Source organism: Bos mutus, chromosome 22 (assembly GCF_027580195.1).
Source record: "Bos mutus isolate GX-2022 chromosome 22, NWIPB_WYAK_1.1, whole genome shotgun sequence".
Taxonomy (NCBI): Eukaryota; Metazoa; Chordata; class Mammalia; order Artiodactyla; family Bovidae; genus Bos; species Bos mutus.
In genome coordinates, this window is record NC_091638.1 from 52,755,325 (window position 1) to 52,775,610 (window position 20,286).

At 57.6% G+C, this 20,286-nt stretch overlaps 1 protein-coding gene across 1 annotated transcript; it reads left to right on the plus strand.

Annotated features, from left to right (window-relative positions):
• The first annotated feature begins 4,355 nt into the window (after positions 1 to 4,355).
• Positions 4,356 to 10,134, plus strand: MYL3 (myosin light chain 3). Its single transcript, XM_005910743.3, has 7 exons — positions 4,356 to 4,566; positions 6,974 to 7,001; positions 7,145 to 7,294; positions 8,076 to 8,249; positions 9,431 to 9,508; positions 9,645 to 9,687; positions 9,887 to 10,134. Exons 1-6 carry the CDS (start codon positions 4,426 to 4,428, stop codon positions 9,671 to 9,673), a joined length of 600 nt encoding a protein of 199 aa, XP_005910805.3. The 5' UTR covers positions 4,356 to 4,425; the 3' UTR covers positions 9,674 to 9,687; positions 9,887 to 10,134.
• The last annotated feature ends 10,152 nt before the right edge of the window (positions 10,135 to 20,286 follow it).

Genomic DNA, 20,286 nt, shown 5'->3' on the forward strand with positions numbered 1-20,286 from the left:
GCACATCCGTGTGGGTACACGCGTGTGCCCTGGTGGGTGAACTGCCGCCCACGGGCCTGCCCCCGCCCAAATGGGGTCCCCGGGACCTGCTGCACAGCAACATTTGACCTACTTCTAAGGCTCTGGGTCTGGCCCAGGCCGCGTTCTTGACTCCTCCGGGAAGTTTGGGCCCAAGTCCCAGCCCAGGGGCCGCGGGCCAGGAGAGGCGGTCCTGGGCGGGCCAGGGCGGCCTATGGAGCCTGCGGCCTGGGGGACAGGGCACGTGGGGAGCCCGACCCTCCTTCCCTGCCTCTGGTTCCTGGCCCCCAGGGACAGCCAGGCCTTCCCCATCCCTCCCTCTCCCCACTCTCCACTGCTCCCTGCATGTGGCCACCATATTCTGAGCTCACTAATTGGCTGTGACAGGATGAGGGACATTCCTCAAGCCCCTCTGAACACTGGTGGGAAGGTCTGCCAAGCTCTCCCCCTCTGCTGTTTGCCAGGAGCCCACCCCTCCCCTGGCCTGCTCCTGTCTACACCGGGCAGCAGGCAGTGTCTATCTGGAAAACCAGTGGCCCCTTTCATGGGTCTGGGTTCTGGGGTCTGGGTTTGGGTTTACAGGTCTGGAGTCTGGGTTTCGAGTAACTGGGTCCTGGGTATTGAGTCCTGGATCTGGACTCTGGCTTCAGAGTCTTGAGTCCTTGGCCTAGGGTCTGGGGTCTGGGTGGCAGGTCTGGATTGGACACCCTGGGTTTTGGAGTCTGGGTCCTCAGAGTGGGGTCTGGTCGTGGGTTTGGGGTTTTAGGATCTAAGTTTGGTCAGATCCTGAGGCCTGAGTCTGGGGTCTGGGCTTGGCGTTCCAGGCTCCAGATTTGGAGTCTTGGGTCTGAGTTGGGATCCTGGGTTCCGAGGTTTGGGTTCAGGATCCGAAGACCAGTTCCTGTCCCTTCTACGCCCCCTGCTGGCTGGTCATCATGGTCAGGTCACTGCCTGTACCTTCCGACCGTCCCCACAGCTTCAGGCTCTTGAGGGGAGTCTCAGAATGGATGCAAGTGTCATGAAGAGCAGGCCTGAGCTGAGGGGGTGGCAGGTGGGTTGAGGGGCAGCTGCTGGCTGCACTGCTGTCCGGGGCGCCCCCGGCAGACACCAGAACTGTCGCTCCATCAGCAAATCTCCCCTGGCCCTACTCCAGGGATGGGGTGTGGCCAAGGGTTCCAGTCTTCCTGTGAGAGGTCGGTAAATTGAGATGTTTGGGACATCGGCTCATCCAACATTTATGGAGTGCCTACTGTGTACAGCAGGCTCTGTTCGAGACCCTGTGGATATACAGCCCTGGAAGACCAAAAATTCTTCCTATGCCAACTGACATTCAAGGAAAGGGGCTCACATAAGAAACAAGGGAACAGCCTCATATTAGGGTGCAAGAATGGGGGGTCAGGGTGAGAGATAAGGCGGGTGGAGCTGGTCCGGAGCAGTCTGAAGAGGCTGCTAAGTGGAGGTGATATCTCACTGTGGCCTGGAGGTGACAAGGAGCAAGTCATGGCCAGGGTCGTAAACAAGGACACCAGGAGGAGGAAATAGCAAAGGCATGGGGGCCGGAAAGAACTAAGAAGGAAGCCAGTGTGGCCAGGGATCTCCTGCCTCTCTCCATGGGCCCCTCAGAAGTCGGGGCCACGTGTTCCTCAGCTGCGGGGTGCGGGGTGGGGAGGATAGTAAGGTGGCTGCCCCCAGAGAGGTCTCTGGAATGTGCCATATGCACTGGATGGGCCACAGCTCAGACACTGGAGCTGGGGGAGTCAAAGGAGAAGGATCCAGACTCCCTGTCTTCCCGCAGGCTCTGCCAGGATCTTGTCTGCTGGGCTGTCGTTCTTGAAGGGCATGGCGCCCAGGCTGGGGCTTGGGAGAGAGGCGTGAGTGCCAAGCCTTGTGTGGCTTGTCTTTACTCTCCATGCCCGTCTCTCCCTGTCATAAAGCCCCCGCCCCTGTTCACCTACCTGCCCACCGCCCACCTGCCTGCCCCGCTTTCCTCCTGTCCTCCACAGTCCATCTTGCTGGAAGTCAAGGGGGCTGATCCCTGCAGAGTCCCTGCTGGGGGCTGGGCATTAGTAATGGGTTGAGAGTGGCCCTCTGGGGAGAGTCTGGGCACCGCTGCTCCCAGGAATCAGAGCTTTGACAGTCAAAGGCCCAGGTCCTGACCTCCATCTGAGTCCTGGGGAGGGAGTGGAGGATGGCTCTGTATATGATCTCCCCACTGCAGGACCATATCTGCTCTGGGCTTGAGGGAAGGGGACCAAGACCCCCCTTCCCTGACCCCCTCTCCAGGCAGAGGGAGGCGGTGCTGTGTAGCTCTGGTGGGCCTGCTGAGTCTGCACACCCCATCACAGACATGGGCCCCGAGGCTCAAGGAGGCGCACGTCACTCATCTCCTCTGGTGCTCGCTGGTGTTGGGAGGTTTCCGGCGGGTGGCAGTTGTGTACGGATGGATCAATGCGCTTGGGAGTCTGGGCGCCCCTGTGTATGTCCGCCATGTTCCCCCAACGATGAACGAAGCGGGGTTGGGCAGTGTCTTGTTGGCTGTGCCTGTGGGTGGCTGGACTCCCCGTAGGACGTCCAGAGTCAGTTGTCCTGAGGTCAGCAGAGAGATCTCTCTCTCTGTGTCCCCCTCTGTCTGTCTTCTCCTCTTGTGGTATTTCTGACTGGTCTCTGAGGACCCTCCCCCACCCCTTTCTTTCTCAATACTCTTGCCAAACATCTGGAAGAAAAGTGAAAAACTTGCCTCCCCCCCAGCGCCGGATGTTGTCAGATTTCCAGATGTAGGGTGTTCTGTCCTCCAGATGAGGGGAGGACTGTCCTGTGTTCCAGCAAGGAGGGGACCCGGCCCCACCCCTGGACCGCTGTCCCCCCCCACCGAGGGGACCTGGGCTCCGCAGGAAGGCCTGGGGGCACCCAGGTGGAGTGAAGCCTCCCCTCCGGCTCTACCCCCCACCACCTCCCTACACTTGGGAAATCCCCGGGGGCCTAGGGGGAGGGGGGCAATGCCTCTGAAGTTTCTATCAAAGGCTCCAGGCATTTAAAAATAACAGGGAACACCTCCTTCCCCCGCCTCCCCCCGCCCCAGCACAGACTCCCGGCAAGGAACCGAGCCCAATGTGTTTGCAAGATGTCCCAGCGCTCTGAGTTCTGTGCCTGGAAGGGCTTCCTGCCACCTCCGCCCTCCCATCTCTCCCAAGGGTCACCCAGCCAGGCTGCCCAATGTCACCGCCATCCGCTGAGGGCTAGCACTTCAAGGTAGCACTAGGGGGTAGGACAAGGTGGGGCACCCCGGGCTGAACACCCCGGGGGCACCCCTCCCAGCCCCCTGGGATCCTTCAGAGACACAGACCCTCTCAGGGCCCCAGCTAAAAGGTTGGCAGAGAGCAGCCTGGGGCGGTGGGACCGGGAGGGTGCAGTGAGGCCATGCCTTGAATGTGCCAACCAGAGGAGGGGCAAGGGCAGAGGGTTTATGGTGTGTGAACGAGGGTCTGGTGGGGAGCAAGCCCTGAGGTGTGTGGGGAAAGGGGTCATGGAAGAGGGGCCGTAGGAAGCGAGGGAGAAACCAAGACGCTGACCTTGGGGCCAGGCAGGTGCTGAGGCAGGAGGCGGTGGGCGCTGTTGGGCTGCTGAACTGGGCTGGGTGCCGGCCCTCGAGGGAGCAGACCCCCTTTTACTGCCATTTAGGGTATTCCCAGAGCCGGGGGCCGCAGCTGCCGGCGAGCCAGACACTCACACAGACGCAATAAACACCCAACCCAAACACACAGAAGCAACACTCACGGACCGGAATGGGCCCCACAGAGACACGGACCCTCCTACCAGAGATACGCGGAGACCCTCCCCACTGCATGCCAACACCCAGACAAACAGACAACGCACGTGGACAGACACGGCCCTCCCTCTCCACCTCCGTGTAGACACAGGGAATTCGAGGTGCAGATGGGAAGTGTAACCCAAGGGGTGCCCTTAGGTAATCCCTGTCCTTCGGCATCCAGCACAACGCCCAACATGCCCCGGGTCCATCCTCCCGCACCTGTTCAGTTTATTGGCCTTCCGAGGGACAGCAGGCCCTTGTGTGTGTGTGTGTGTGTGTGCTTTTCGGGGAATGCATGCGGGCTGAGCAGTGGCCGCTGTCTACCCTTCCCCCTTCTCTCCTCAACAGGTGACTGGGAGGCCTGGAGAGCCCTCCCTCTCCCCCACCCATTCCTGAGCTTGAACAATGCCCTTCCCAGGCCCCAAAATAGCCCCTGAGTCTATCCAATGTCCTTTTATGGCCCTGTCCCCATTGTGCCCTGCAGGGGTGGGGCCGGGGTCATGAGGTGTCCAGGCGGGATAAAGGCTGGTTGCAGGAGGCTCACCTACCCTGTTCTCGGCTTCCTTCTCTACACCCCCGCCTCTGTGCTCACAGCCTCCATGGCTCCCAAAAAGCCAGATCCCAAGAAGGATGAGGCCAAGGCAGGCGCCAAAGCAGCTGCAGCTCCGGCTCCCGCACCTGCACCCCCACCTGCACCCGAGCCCTCCAAGGAACCTGAGTTTGATCCCTCCAAGATCAAGGTGGGTGCGGAGGCCATGTTTTAGGTAGGAAGGGAAGGGTAGGTAAATGAATCCCAGAGTGGACCTACCCAGTGGGAGAGTGGGCTCCAGAAAGTGAGTACCGAGCTCTAGCTGGAAGCTTCAGCATCAGGAGGGCTGCAGCAGGAGAGACGGTGGTCAGACAGCAGGCAGGACTGCCCCAGTGTTGCTGAAGGGGCTGTCTTTTTGGTGGTTGGAAACTCACATTCCCCTGTCCTTTTCCTTGGACCTTACTTACATCCTTGGGGAATTCTGGGCCCGCCAGTGTCCCCCACCCCTGCAGCCAGGCAGGGACTTTTCTTGTCATACTGTGGGGTTTTAAGTCCATGCCAAGTCCCCTGGGGGGAGACAGGGTGGGAAGCAAGGCTCCTGCCCAGGCTGGGTCACAGTCACCCCCGCCAAGGTCCCTGAGCCCCAGAGCTGGTGGGGCCTCAGCTTTGAGGTGGCGACGCTGAGCCACAGTCTGGCTAGGTCATGGAGAAAGTTGGTCGTGGAGCTGTGACCAGTGGCCCCAGGAGCCCTTCCCCAGCTTGGCTCGGAAGTCTTTCTCAGAGTCTAAACTTGGAGAATGCGCCGTGACTGCCACCTGTGGCATCCACATAGTGGCACGCACCCGGCGTCCCGCCTGCGTCTGTTCTTGGCTGGCTACTGGCCACCGCTGCCCTGGCTACTGGCAAAGGGGCCCTGTGGAGCCATCCCAGCCCTTCAAGGTTCCCAGCAAGACTGCAGCCAGTCCTCACAGATCCACCTCCACTTCCCAGATGGCGCCAGTGGTAAAGAACCTGCCCGCCAACGCAGGAGACACGAGACTCAGGTTCGATCCCTGGGTCAGGAAGATCCCCTGGAGGCGGGCATGGCGATCCACTCCAGTATTTTTGTCTGGAGAATCCCATGGACAGAGGAGCTTGGTGGGCTACAGTCCATGAGATTGCACAGAGTTGAACACGACTGAAGCGACTTAGCACAGCACAAAGGTTCAAATCCCATATCTGCTCCATTGCCATCGCTGCTCTAAGGCTTGGTTTCTTCAGCTGTGAAATGGGACAATGAGCCCTCCTCACAGGCTGTCGGGAAACATTCACAGCAAGTGATCCCTGGAGTCTGCCCCCACCCCGACCACCCTCAGACCCCAAGTGTGTATCCCACAGGCAGAGGGTTGGACAACCCCAGGGCCCATGGTGGCTTTGTGTGGTCTCCACAGATCTGAGGTTGCAGATTTGCCCTTGAGCAGAGGAACTCATGAGGTCTCTCCTGCGAACTCTGCAAAAAGCCAGGCCAGGACCCCAGGGCACCTAATCTCCGCGGGCTTCCTGGCAGAGGGAGCTTTCAGGTGGCCAGGAACAACTTGGTCGGGTCTTCCCAGCACAAGGTTGAGCTGGAGGGCTGGGAGGGGCAACCCGGCAGGGTGGCTGGGGCAGGATTCTGCTCTGCGCTGGGGTGCACTGGGGCGGGGACTCCACGGGAGCCTCAGTGGGCGAGGTGCCAGTCAAGTCCCCCTCCCCCAAGCTCCTTTCCCTGGTGCGCCCTTGACCTTGGGCTGAGTGACTGCAGTGATAAAAATAGACCTGGTATTGAGTGAGGAGGGGGAAACCGGGTCCCAGGAGGCCTCCTGACCTCAGGTGCCCCTGCCATGGTCTTGCAAATGCTCAACAGCTCGGGCCCTGGCCCCATCCTGTGCCACGCTGGGGGCTGCCCTGGGCTTGTAGATGGGGGTGTGTGAGACTCAGGTGTAGGCGGGGCCAGGTGAGTGACAATGCTCAGCCTCGAGGGCTCTGGGCGGCGGGGGGGGGCAGACACACGCAAACAGGTGCACACACAGGTGTGTGAATGCACATGTTCATCACACACACCCCTCCTGTAGATGAGCTCTTATGTTGCAGGGCTCCCTGGCCTGTACCCTCAGCTCAGCCCCTCCTGCCACCTGCCACCCACTCCCAGTGAGATGAGGTGCCCCCATCTCATAGACAGACTTGCCCACTGGGCCCCAGGCCCAGCAGAGCTGGCAAAGCCAGTGTAGTTAGATTCTGTGGCTTCAGGCACATCTGTCCAGGACTAGGGGGTCTCAGGTAAGGCCCTGGGATGGAGATTCAGGGCACAAGGCTTCCCTCCGCATCACTTCCCCGGATGAGGCCTAACTGGTGTCAGGTCTGGGTATGCACAGACCCAATGCCGTCACGTAGGACAGGTGAGGAGGGGTAAGGAGGTGGGGGGTGGGAGTCAAGGTGGACGGCAGGAGGTCCTGGGCGGTGGAAGCTGGGATCCTGAAATGTGGACAGGTCGGGGCAACCGAGGGGTTGAGGCCCCGGCTGGCCATGGAGTGGAGTGACCAGGAGGAGGCCTGGCCCCATCCTCTGAACTCGGCACTCAGAATTTGGGGGTCTCCTTTCAGATCGAGTTCACTCCGGAGCAGATTGAAGGTGAGTGTGTGTGTGGGGGTCTTGAGCCCTGGGGCTGCAAGGCTGGGTCCCGGGTCCCCAGGCTGAGAGTCCTGCCGGCAGTGTGGGACAAGTTGGGTGGGCTGCCTCTGGAAGTGTCCACAGCTCACGCCCCCTCCCGGCAGAGTTCAAGGAAGCCTTCACGCTGTTCGACCGCACGCCCAAGTGCGAGATGAAGATCACGTACGGGCAGTGTGGGGACGTGCTACGGGCGCTGGGCCAGAATCCGACACAGGCCGAGGTGCTCCGTGTCCTGGGGAAGCCAAAGCAGGAAGGTGGGTGCACTCAGCCTAAGATGTCCCCATTAGCGCCAGTCCCTGGGGGAGACTGCCCTCGCTGGTGGGGGGGCAACATGGGAGTGTCCCCACTGTGCACTCCTCTGACACCCTCCCGTTGTCTGGAGGAGGACCTGAGCCCAGCCTCAGGGGATGCTCACAAGCAGCGATGGCTCCTGTATCATCTGGCCGCATGCCTGTTAGCCGGGCTTCCTGGTCATAGGGACTGACAACAGCACAAACCAGCTCCAGTGGAGTTGTGAGACCTGGCCTGGGTCTCCAGCATGCTCGCCCTGTCCCTCCTGGCCCCCTGGACATCCCTCTGGGGAGGGGACAGGGCCAGCTGCCCTCACCGCCTTGGCCAGAGACGGTTGCCCACTTTGCCCCAAGGAAGACTGAGACCCAAGCCCCCGCCGCAGGTACAGAAGCCCCAGACAAGGTCTCTGACCTGTCCAGCTGCTCTTGTCCCACCCTAGGTAGTGAGGAGAGTGGCATCTGTAAGAAAAATAACAAGGTGCTAGGAAGAACTGCTCCCCCAAAGGAGAACAGAGGGGCTAGACAGCCCACAGTGGTGCCGCTGTCCTTATGAACAGCAGAGGACCATGACAGTCATGCAATTCTCAGCTGACTGTAAAGTGCCTGCTGGAGCGCTTGGTAAATGGCAAACTGGTGTAGAGTGCACTGGGGAGCTGGGTGAGGGGAACAGGTCCTCACTGTCAGACATGGCAAAGGGGCTGCCTGCCCGCCCCTCAGAGCTGGGTGCTTGGCCATCTCTCCACAGAGCTCAACTCCAAGATGATGGACTTTGACACGTTCCTGCCCATGCTCCAGCACATCTCCAAGAACAAGGACACCGGCACCTATGAGGACTTCGTGGAGGGGCTGCGGGTCTTCGACAAGGAGGGCAATGGCACAGTCATGGGCGCTGAGCTCCGCCACGTGCTGGCCACGCTGGGTGAGGGCGGCCTCCTCCCGGCTCCCAGCCCGCCTTCCGGGGACATCTGGGAGAAAGCACGCTGTCCCCCGCCTGCTACTCCCTTGTGAAATGGAGGGTGATGCTGTCAAGGTGCCTCCACGGCAGGAGACCTAGAAAATCTATGCAGAGAATTTAGAAATTTAGGTGGGGGATAAAGAAAGCCAGTGGGTGCAGCTCACAGAACTGGAAGGGCTCTGAGGACGGGGCGGGACGGGGTGGTGCACCCAAGGAGGGTCAGTCAATCCAGTCCTGGTGTTTGTTGCCTCAAGGTCAAATTCCGGAGCTGAGAAGGTACTGTGCCTGCCTCTTGGGCATCCTGACTCCCACCATCAGGGCCCTGGCTGGCAGGAATGTCCCCTTCTCAAACAGAATTTTTCCTACAGCAAATATTCATTGAGCTCAGATCGTGTCTACTCAAAGCGACCCTTCCTGCATTAAATATTTATTGAGTGCAAATGGCAACCCACTCCAGTGTTCTTGCCTGGAGAATCCCAGGGACGGGGGAGCCTGGTGGGCTGCCGTCTATGGGGTCGCACAGAGTCGGACATGACTGAAGTGACTTAGCAGCAGCAGCAGCAGCACTGTGTGATCAGCCCTGTGCCGGTCGCGGAGGTTATGTATGTGTGCGCGCGTGTGTGTGTGTGTGTGGCTGGGGGAGGTAGGAGGTGTGAGGGATACTGCAGTGGGCGTTCCACTGGGGGGACCGGCATGGCACACAAAAGCACAGAGTCAGGAAAGGGAAGGGCCAGCCTTGTCTGGGCAGCAGTGGTGGTGTCTCTAGAGCTCCTCCCTGGTCATCCCCAAGGTCCCCAGCTCTATCCTGCACATCTTCCCTGGTCTCCTCTTGATGGAGGGAGACCCGCCAGACTATTGAGGACAGGGGACAGTCTGTGCCGGGGACCTGAACAGCAAGATGGCGCTGTTATGGACGGAGTCTAGGCTCAGAGCGGGCACCAGGCTTGCACCCCAGGGCTTGTTCTTTTTGACTAGTCACTGATTCTCCTGGTTTCAGAACTGAGGGGTGACAGCTCAGGCTTCGGGGTATACCGGTCTGAGGCATGGGGAATACTGGAGAGGCACACCCACCGTCCAGAGGCAGTCAGGGGTCCGCCCACCCTTCACACCTCGACAGTGCTGACTCAGCTTCCCACTCCTGCTAGGTGAGAAGCTGACAGAAGACGAGGTGGAGAAGCTGATGGCGGGGCAGGAAGACTCCAATGGCTGCATCAACTATGAAGGTAAACTCAGCAGGCAGGGAGTCTGCTGGGGGGACGCATTGGGGTCCTAGGGTCCCACCCTTGGCTGCTGGAGTGGGGCGTCATCACCCTTGGCTACCCAGGGCCAAACCCTGCAGCTCACTCTCCTTCTTTCCAGCGTTTGTCAAGCACATCATGGCCGGCTGAACCTCTCACCCCAGGTGAGACCGCCCTACTCCCTTCCAAACCTGTGACCACCTTTGCCACCTCTGCTGATGTCGGTCCTGTGGTCCCCCTCCCACCTCTTTCATCCAGCTTCCCTGCTGCCCCCTCCCCAGCCCCAGCAATGCCAGTTCTCAGCTGACATCCTGCTGCCCGGCTCCCCGCTCTGCAGTAACCTGTGATCACGTTTGTTCTCAGGGAGCCCGGGGGGAGACGGTGCTGGGGCAGCTCGTCTTCTATTCGTGATGCGGACACCAGAGGCTTGGAGTTGTGAAGGGCCGGAGGGGAGCTCATGGAAACGCCTACACAGGCTCTCTCTGCACAACCCTGCAGACCACCCTGCAGGCCGTCATCACTGCCATCAGGCTACCTTGGCCAGTGACTGCATCGCTGACTCCACCCCTTGGGCCTCATGAATAAATGGCTCCTTTACTTCCTCCTCCTAACTTCCTTGCTTTCTTCTTCCTTTCTTTCTCTCCTTCCTTCTTTCTTTCTTTCTTTTTTTTTCCCTGGCTGTGCTGGGACTTCATTGCAGCACACGGGCTTAGTTGCCCCACAGCATGTGGGGTCTTAGTTCCCTGACCAGGGATCGAACCCACGCCCCCTGGATTGGAAGGCAGACTCTTAAATCACTGAACCACCAGGGAAGTCCCCGCCCTCCCCCTTCCACCTTCTTTCTTCTCTATAGCCTTTTGGTTGACTTTTGTGAAATATCTATGTGCCACACAGGGTGAGCTCTGGACAAAATGGTAGGGGGGAATCATTTTGAAATCTCTCCTCCTGGCTTATCCCATCGAAACTGTGCCATCTGGTGTGCCAGACCCTCAGTGCCTGCCCACCAGGATGCTGGGCTGAGCTGGATGAGGACTGCCTCCCCTCCCCTTTCCCACTTCTGCAGATAGCAGTCATGCTCTGGTCTCTAACACAAGGATGCACCAGCAGCCTGGGAGCTCTGTGCGGGCTATCTAACATGGCGACCAGCCATCAGGGGACTGCGGGGCGCTGGCCCAGAGCCACCCATGTCACAGGTGGGGAAACCAAGGCCCAGAGCGGAGAATGGCTCTGCCTGAGTCACAGTGGGAACAGGTGGTGGGGGAGGAGCCAATATTGTCCCCAGGCTTTCAGGGCCGAGGAGGCCTTAGACCCCCGCCTGACACGGATGGGAAGTTGTTCTCTGCTTGTGGTGTGATTCTCGGCCAGAGGGGTAGCACCCCAGGGCCACCAGTGGTTCCTCAGCCCTAGGCTTCTCAGCAGGAGACAGGTGTGGAATGACAACCAGGGTGCACACGCCCCCCCCAGCAGTGCCAGCTCCACTGCCAGCCCTGTCCTGGGGTGAGGCCCTCCCCTCCTTTCAGAGCCTAGTGGGATGGGCGAGGGGAGGCTTCCCGGAGGAGGTGATCTACTCTGATTTGATGGGGAAGAAGAGCAGTGCTCTGCAGGGAGGGTTGGGGGCCCTAGAGATAAGGGGTGTGGGGGACATCAAGGGCCCAGAGTGGAGAGGGTGGGTCACACAGGGGGGGAAACAGCCTGCAGGCCAGGAGGACGCGGGAGGTCAGGGCAGCCCCCCAGGGTGCGGGTGGATGCTAGCGCACCTGCCTGTGAGGTGAGTGCAGGCATGTGAGAGTGGGTGAGAGGGCTTGCATGGATCAGGCTGCCTGGGGGGATCGGTGTGGTGTGGGGAGAATGGCAGGATTCTGCGTGTGAGAGCATGTGTGTGCAGGTGTGTGTGGCAACTGTTGGCAGTATGTGTGAGAGTCTGTGAGGGCCTGTGAGTGTGTGTGTAGGAGTCTGTTTCGCCTTCCCGTCATCTTTTCAGCATTTATTGAGCACCTACTGTATGCCTTTAGGCCCTGCTTGTTGGCGCTCATACAAACCTGACAAATCGCCAAGCCATAGAGTGTATCAACCAGTGATCAAGGCTGGGCAGGAACCCAAAGCAGGGGAGGGGCCGTGCGGTGCGTGTGTGCTCAGGGTGTGTGTGTGAGTGTCTGTGTTGGGAAGGAGGTTGGCCTGTTAAATAATCAGATCAGGGATTATCTGAGAAGGCAATGGTTGGGCAAAGACTGAGAAGAGAAGAGTAAATATCCTGAATATATAAAGGATTCCTACAATTCAATAACAGCAACAAAATGAACAGGCCAATTCAAACATAGGCAAAGGGTTTGAATAGACATTGCTTTAAATGAGATTGGATGCGTTTAGGGTGGTATAGCCATAGACCTGAACAGACATTTCTTTGAAGAAGATATACAAATGGACAATAAGCATGTGAAAAAATGCTCAACATCACTGATTAAGGAAATGCAAATCAAAACCACAATGAGATACTACCTCACACCCGTTAGGATGGTTATTATCCAGAAAACAGAAAGTAACAAGTGTTGGCAAGAAAGGAGAGAAATTGGAATCCTTGGGCACTCTGGGTGGGAATATAAAATGGTGCAGCTGCTGTGGAAAAAGTATGCAGTCTTCAAAAAATTAAAAACATAATTACCATATGACCCAGAAATTCAACTTCTGGGTATATAGCCAAAAGAATTGAAAGCAGGGACTTGGAGAGGTATTTGTAAACTCGTATTCACAACAGCACTATTCACAATAGCTGAAAGGTGGAAACAACCCAAGTGGCCATCAACAGAATGCATAAACAAAGTGTGGTTGGTCTATACATACAGTGGAATATTATTCTGACTTAAAAATGAAGGAAATTCTGACACACGCCACAGCGTGGATGAACTTTGAGGACATTATGCAAAGTAAAAGAAGCCAGACACAGAACGACAATTACAGCACGATCCCACTCCAAGGAGGTTTCTAGAATTCACAGAGACAGAGGATAGAATGGTGGTTGCCAGGGGTTGCAGGGAGGGAGGGATGGGGAAGTGTTGTGGAAGATAAGAAAAACAAGACCCATGACTGATTCATATCAATGTATGGTTAAAACCACTACAATATTGTAAAGTAATTAGCCTCCAACTAAAATAAATACATTTCAAAAAATAATAATAATAAAAAAGGAAAAACAAGAGAGGCGAGATGGTGTTGTCTTAGGCTGGGCTTTCCCAGCAGCAGAGATGAGACAAGGACTTGAATGCAAGTAGTGTTCCTGGGAGGTAGCCTCAGGGAGCAGGAGAAAGCATCTGTGCAGGGAAGGAATTCCCCTGGGTATATGAGAGCAGATCATCCTGGGGGTTCAGCCCTGCTGGGGACCTCCAGGAGATGGTGGTGTTGTCCCACTGAGGGGGTGAGGGAACCAGACCACTCATTCACCAGCTCCCACCTTTGCTGCTTGGGGTGGCGCCCCAGAGGTAAGCTGGCACATCCATGTGGGGCACTATTTCAGCATCTGCTCCAGGGAGCCATGAGGGCATCAGAGGGAAGAGACATTCCAGTGGAGACAGGAGCAGAGAGTGCGGTGGGACGGCGACAGGATGCGAAGGAGTGTCCTTGGGCCATGGGAACGGCTTTGGTGTGTGCTCTGGGGAGATGGTCTATCAGCTGCCGTGTGGAGAACAGACTGGCAGACAGGAGCTGAATCAGGGACCCCAGGTAGGAGGGTCCAGGAGAGATAAGAGGCACGCTTGGTCCAGCGGATATGGTGCAAAGAGATCAGATTCCAGGTTATTTTTGAAAACACTCTCAGCAACACCTTGGGCAGATTTTGAGGCTTTCTTCTTCCTTTCCTTATCTAAACACAATCCAGTCCAGCCCCGGATCTGGTGAGGGCTGGGGAGCATGGTCTGCCCTTCCATCACGCACAGTCCAGCTGGCTGGTGGGGCAGGAAGCAGAGGCTCTAGTTGGGGGTGTCCATATGCGCGTGTGACTCTGCTGGACTCTGCCTAGCCTCCTTGGCCAATGGATGGTTGAGGACCTCCACAGATGACAACAGGGTCTCCTTTTGGCCCCAGTCAGGGAAGAGAGCCCCCTGATTGGCTGATATCCTTCTGGGCAGGCCGCAGCTCCTGTCTGTCCTAGCCACCTTGCTCTCGGACGTCAAGTCCAGGAGCAGCTGAGATTCCCTTCAAAGGTCTCCAGAGGCCGCCTGGGTGAATGGTCCAGTTTCTTCTTTCCAGGGATGCCCGTCCTGGGCTGAATCCCATTGGCAGGGATCACACCTGCTGTCACCATCCCCAGGCAGGAAGCGGTCCTGCCTCCACGTTTCCAGGGGTGCGGGATCTCAGGGGATATGTGTTCTGCTCTCCCAAGAAAGCCCGCCTCTCCTCTGGTTTCCAGGATGGTCCTGCAGGGCCCCAAGCCTTCTCCCAAAAACACCCTCCGTCCTGTAGGCTCCCCTAGTTCCTGGGAGTTACTACCCTACTTGGCTTGGCCTGGAGGTGGAAGGGAATACCCCACACATTCTACAGGACACGTTGCAACTCCCACCCACCAGTCTTCCAGGGTGGGCCGAGAGTGGACAGGCTGCAGGGGCTGGCAGAGGCAGAGCTGGGGCTATGGTGTCTGCTGAGCCCTGCCTGGGACTGTTTGGCGCCCTCTTGTTGGGGCTGTACTCCACTAGGAATGTCTCTGTCGCACTCATGGCTGTGGTGCCACTCTGGGGGCATTCTGCCTGTTGTATGTGGCTGTGCTGACACCGTGTGGGTTTGGGTCACTGACTGTGGGTCTGAGTGTCAGAGCGGAGGGGGCCTGGAGGGTGGAACTCAGCTGTGGGGGTGAGGCTTCTCGCTCAGCAGCCTCCCACCTGCCATGGCGGGGTGACATGCGTGTGCATTTCTGTGTGTCCCTGTGTCCATGTGTGTGTGCGTCCACAAGTGTGCCCGCCTACTTGTGTCTGGGACTGTGTCTGTGAGTGTGCGTGCATACCCGCGAATGCAGGTGCCTATGCGTCTGCGCACATGCACATGTGTATTTCCCTCTGTGTATGTGTGTGTGTCTGTTTGTGTGCACGTCTGAGTGTGTACGTGCTGGGGGGCTCTGCTGAGTCAGTGCTTGTGTTGGGCGGGCAGCGCTCCCTGCCAGGCTGTGGCCTCCCCACAGTTGCATAAACACTGGTCCCAGCTCCCCCCTCAAGCAGGGTGGTCCAGCCAGTGTCCCTGCGGCCGGTGGGAAGGGATGGGTGGGTGGCAAAGGGCTTGCCCTTGGGTCAGCCTGGTCTCCTCCATACCTCAGGTGCCAGGTCATGTGCCCCGTTTGGCTGGAATGTGGTTTGGGGTCTCTCTATGCCTTTCTTCCCCCATCTGGTCCGAGGCCTTAGCTCTGAGGTCTCTGTGAGGTGACAGGAGTATTCACCACTCCAGTCCTGGTCGAGGCAGAACCAGAGGGTCAGTGGGGCAATCAGGGGGCTGGGGAGCCAGGGGCAGAATTCAGCCTCAGGACCCCAGAGCTAAGCAGCCCTCTCTGCTCTGAGGTCTCAGCTTTCCAGGGAGCTTGGCAGCCTGCCACGGCTTGCATCTTCTCGCCAGACACCATCTGTAAGGATCTGGGGGCCACCACCGAGATGTGGGGCAGATAGCACTGAATGGGGGGCCAAGAAGATCAGAAATTCAGGCTGGGACAGAATGAAGTCAGGCAGGGTCTTGAGGAAATCAGGTATCAGAGGAGCCTCTTACCAGGTCACAAGGAGGAAGGAAGTCAAACTGTGGGCGTGAGACATTGGACTCTGGGGATCAAAGCACTGCGGCAGAGAAGCTGACAGAAAGCTGATAGAGATCTTAAGAGAAATTGGGTCATGGGGGGCGGGTAGGGTAAAAGGATCTAAGCGAAGGCATGCACAAAATCAGATGTGGGGTGTGGAAAGGAGGTGGCGGAGGAGGGCGGGCAGCAAACGGAAATTGGGCAGCCCTCACCCTGTGTAAGGGGGGCTTGGGGTGCCAGGCTGGAGTGCTCTGCTATTGTTTCTGAGGTTTTGGGTGGTGAGGAAGGCTTAGGGGAGGGGGCAAGGATGAGCCTTGCCCTTGGGTACTGGGTCAGCCACACCCCAGGGAGCCCAGGCACCTCAGGGAACAGTAGGCAAACCCCAGACCTTGAACCCCAGTGACCCAGCACAGAAGAGCCTCCCTGGGGTTCTCTCAAGCCCCTTCCAGCCAGCCCCAGGCCCGCCCTTGCCCAAGTTTAGGGGTTATTTGTTGCCGCTCTCCCAAAGCCACACAATCCTGGTTTGCCCGAATGCTGACAGAGCACAGCTGGAATGTGGAGTGTGTGTGAGTGTGTACACGAGGCTCCCCAGGGTCGCCCGCCCAACAGGCCCCTCCAGTCTCAGTGGCCAGGGCCCAGGTCCCCCACGACAGGGAAGGGCCCCTGCCCGCTGCTCCTCCCCAGCCAGGCTGTGGACACCTGAGACTCCACCATTTTCTTCCAACCTCCAGTGTCTTCTTGGGTCTGTGGATCTGGATACCTGGCGTGTCTACTGAGGCCTTGGCGAGGATGAGAGCCTTTCTGGAGGGCTGGGAATGGGGAAAGGCAGTGGAAGGCTCTGCAGCTCCCGAGGTGGGGTAGACAGTGCTTCCTGGGAAGTCTCACATCTTGGCCAACTTCTTAATTTTTATACTTTGGTCCAGCCGAACATGAGCACCCCTTTTCCCTACTATCTGCTCTGGGTCTGGAGGCCTGTCTTCTCTCCTCTCAGTACCTCGTCCATCACTCCCCTCCTCATCTCTTTCCTTCTCTCCCATAGTAGGCTTGCTTGGAAGCCACTTAAAGTTGCTCTAGAATGCCATCCTCAGCTCCCAGGTTAACTGGGAGGGGTACTGAGCACCCTGTCCCAAGGGGTGTGTAAGCAGAGGGGAACCAATTCCAATCAGAAAGGCTGCAGAAGGGATTCTTGCTCTGCTGGAGATTGGAAGCACTTGGGTGTTTCCAAGTCCCAGGGTGCAACACATGACAATATGCAAGACTGCTTTCACTGGAGAAAAATAAGGCCCATGTTGCATGTTATCCATGAAACTCAATTCATGCATCTTCAGGGCCTGGGTGTTTTTTGTCAAAGATTACATTCTGCCTTTTTTTTTTTTTTTTTGCCTTAAGAATATTATTTCGTTTATAAACATCAGGGATGGTAGCTGGTAGCAGTTGTTTTCCATGTCTTAACTTGGCACAATAAGACCTTACAAGTCCATTTCTGAGTTTTGAGGAAATCTCAGTTTGTTGCAGTGAAAAAAATCTCCCCCAATACCCAGAGAGAGGCCCTTGAATGGGACAGGTCCTTTTCAGGTTCAAGGCTCATTTGAATCAGGTGCCAACTGGGCTGTACGGTGATGACTAACAGAGACCTGGCCAGTTGGGATGGAGTGGGGAGTGGAGGCTTGGCAGGGGCACTGCATGAGCCCTTGCGACAAGCAGCCACTGGTGAGGTTGGGGCTGGGGAGGGTGAGCACACAAGTAAAGATGCCTCAGCTCCTTGCACTGGAATATCTGGGATCCTGAGATTCCAGGTATTTCCAAACCGCTGGATGCCCATAACTATGTGTGCTTCTGGTGGGAAGTCAGCGTGGTAGTGACCTCACCTCCCTTGCTGCAGCTCAGGGCTGGGATGGTGGCAGCTGGGGCAGAAAGGCAAACACTGAAGGCCTTCCAGCTGGCGCAGAGCAGCAGTGCTCAGGGCTGAGGGGTGAGAAGGGAAGTTGGGCACATCCCGGGAGCCTCGGGGGGTTCCTCTGCAAGGCCTGGGCTGGGAGCCCTCGAGAAGGTGACACACCCGGACCCCACGGCTCTCGGTGGAGACGGCTTGGGCTGCTAGTAGCCAGCTTCTCCCTCTCTCAGGAGCTCAGGTACTGTGCATTCCCTTGCCAAAAGGGTGCCTTGGTCTGGAGGGTAGAGCTGGAGGTGAGGGACACCCCCAGGCTTGCTGTGGCTCCAGGGTCACATGGCAGAGTGACTCCAACCATCCTGGGCACCTGGGGATCCAGCCATCAAGTCCTGGACTCAGGGTGGACAGGCCTCGCTCTAGGGTCAGCAGGGGCAAAATGGTGAGAGCATCAAGAGTGACCTTGAAATTCAGTCCCCAGCACCCCTAAGTTGCCTGCCCTGGGCTCCTGCCTGGGTCTCCCGTGTGGTCAGAGTCCCCCTCCCAGGAGGAGGCCCTGACCCCTGCACCTGCCTTCCTCCCCTGATTCTCGCAGGGCCCATTTAACTCATCACTGCACAGTGACCACGCATCTACTGTGCTCCCTGTGCTTCACCAGGTGCCAGCACCTTGTAGTGAACTAAAACAATTCCCTGGCCGAGTCCAACTCTGGCTCTGGCCCAGCTCCTGTGGCCTGTGATTCCGACCTGATTGAGCAGGGAAGAACCCTGATTCCACTTATTGGTGCCTGCCAGCCTGACTCCCACCTTAAAGTTGGGCAGGAAGAGGCCTCAGACATCAGAGCCAACATCTGTTCCAGGACAAGTCTGATGAGCTGCTGCTTGCTTGAATACCCCCAGCAACATGGAGCTCACTCTCAGCTGAGCCCGCTCAGCCAGGCAAGCAGCTCTCTGATGTAGGGTGAAAACCTATCCAGGCCTCTCTAGTTCTCAGAAACTGGGTCTTTAGAAGTGTTCCCCATCCCACCTGACCCTTCTGTGATCCACTAGGCTGACCCCAGTCTTGCTATTCTCTAGGTTGATCCCTTGCTCCAGGATGGGCCTTACCCTCTGTAAAGCTGCTGGGGGCTCAGTTTTCTTGGGCCCCGAGAACTGTCCGAGCACCTGCTCCAGGTGCCATAAGGCAAGGGCTGTTTTTGCACCACAAAGGGCTCTGAGGTCACCTCTGCGGAAGGAGGCCTGGAGGGGTGAATCCAGGCAAGGAAGGCAGTGTTGTGAGAGAGGGGGGTCCCCTGCATGTTGCTCTGGGGCTTCTTCTTTGGGCCTGTTTCCCTCCTATATGGGGCTGGAGGTGTGGGAACCTCAACTGTTCTGAGCCCTGGAGAGGCTACTTCTAGAGTCTGAGCTTCGGGTTGGGGGGGTTTGGGGGCAGTCAGGAGCAAGGGTGGGAGGGTGCGATGGGGGTAGGGGAGGCGACAGTTGCTTTGAAATGTGGAGAATAATAAAGCAAGGAATGTCTGAGCTCAGGGGAAAAAATAACCCCCACCCACTGGGCCTCCCACCCTGCACATAATGAATTAAGTACAGGGAGGCACGTTTCATGTGGGGGTGCTGGCTGGGGAAGGCTAGAAGGCCCCTAATGAGAAACAGGGTCCTGAATGGGCCACTGGGAGCTCGGGGTTCAAGGTCACCTAACCCTACCCCTGGGGGTACTCTCACTCCCCAAAAGCTTCCTCTCAACCTCCCTTTGTCTGCATGGGTGAGGGGAGGGGGTCCTGCCCAATCTCCGCGCTGACCCCTGTACGGGGCTGCACCCCAGTGCTGGCCCTGAATGATCAGTGGGGGAGCTGGTATGGCTGACTTGGATGGAGCTTCTCATCCTCGCCCTTCTGCAAGCATTTACTGAATACCTGCCGGGTAGGTGTCTCCTGCCTGCAGGATGGTGGGGTCAACACTGCCTCCCTGCTGGAGCCATCAAATCCACGGAGCCCACCAGCATCCGACCAGCAAGCCCCCAAGCCCCAGGCCACTTCCTGTCTCCAGTCTGCACAGCCCTTCCCCTTGCTCTGCCTATTCCTGTTTCCTGTGGCCTCACCTCCGTCCACTCCTATATTCCTGGCCCCAGCTCAGTACCACCCCTGGCGCCTTCACCAGGGCTCGGACCTCAGCAGGCCCTGGGACCAGCTCTGCCTTTCCAGCCCACCAGTCTGGGGCATTTGGCTTTTTTATGGGTCACTTCCCCCTACCTCCTCTCCCTCCCTCCCCAGTAAACTTAATGTTCCCCCAACAAGGTCTACACTCTCCATCTTCGTTCATACTGTTCCTTTTGTCTGATGGACCCCTACTCACCTACTCCCCAAGACTGTTTTCTTAAAAAAAAACACCCCTTTCCTGAGGGGGCCAGGAAAACAGTGGGTAAGTGAGTAAACCATCAGCAAAAGAGTAAATGCCCAGAAAGGGAGCTGTAGAGGGTGAAGTCAGGTAGGCATGTTTTTAAGGCTCCCCAAGGATCAGGGCCTCTCAGCCTCTGCCAGCTTGAAGCAAAGACCCCATTTTATTTTTAAGAAGTCTGACTAGGGCCTTGGAACTTGCAGTATTCTCCCCCAGCATCCCTTCTCTCCCCCACCCACTGTAATTAAAACCATTGTTTTTCAAGCACATGTTAATTAAAAAGCAAACATGTTTTGCTAAGTAATTTGGAATCTCTGGTTATGCAAACCAGAGTCATTCCAGTTTAAAAAAAAAAAAAAAATCTCTCACCCAGCTGGCCCCAGTGTCTTGGGAGCTGAGGACCCTTGGGGACACAGTAGATGCACAGCCCTTTACAGTTTACATTCCCGTGAAGGCCTAGCCAGGGCAGGATGGCCTCAGTGTTAAACAGGTGGCAACACAGAGTGGTCACAGAGGCCCAGAGCTCCCAGCAAGCCCAGCATCACCAGCCCCCTGCAGATGTGTGCTTTGGGCCCAGGGAGCAATAGTGAGCAGGCTGATGGAGCCCTGTGGCCCGTCCTGCAGGCAGGGTCTTTGTTTCTGAGCCTCTGCCCAGCTGTGGGGCAAGGAGAGGAGGATGTGGGCATGACAGAGCTTCGAGCCCAGCCAGGAAGGCTGGCGGGTGCTG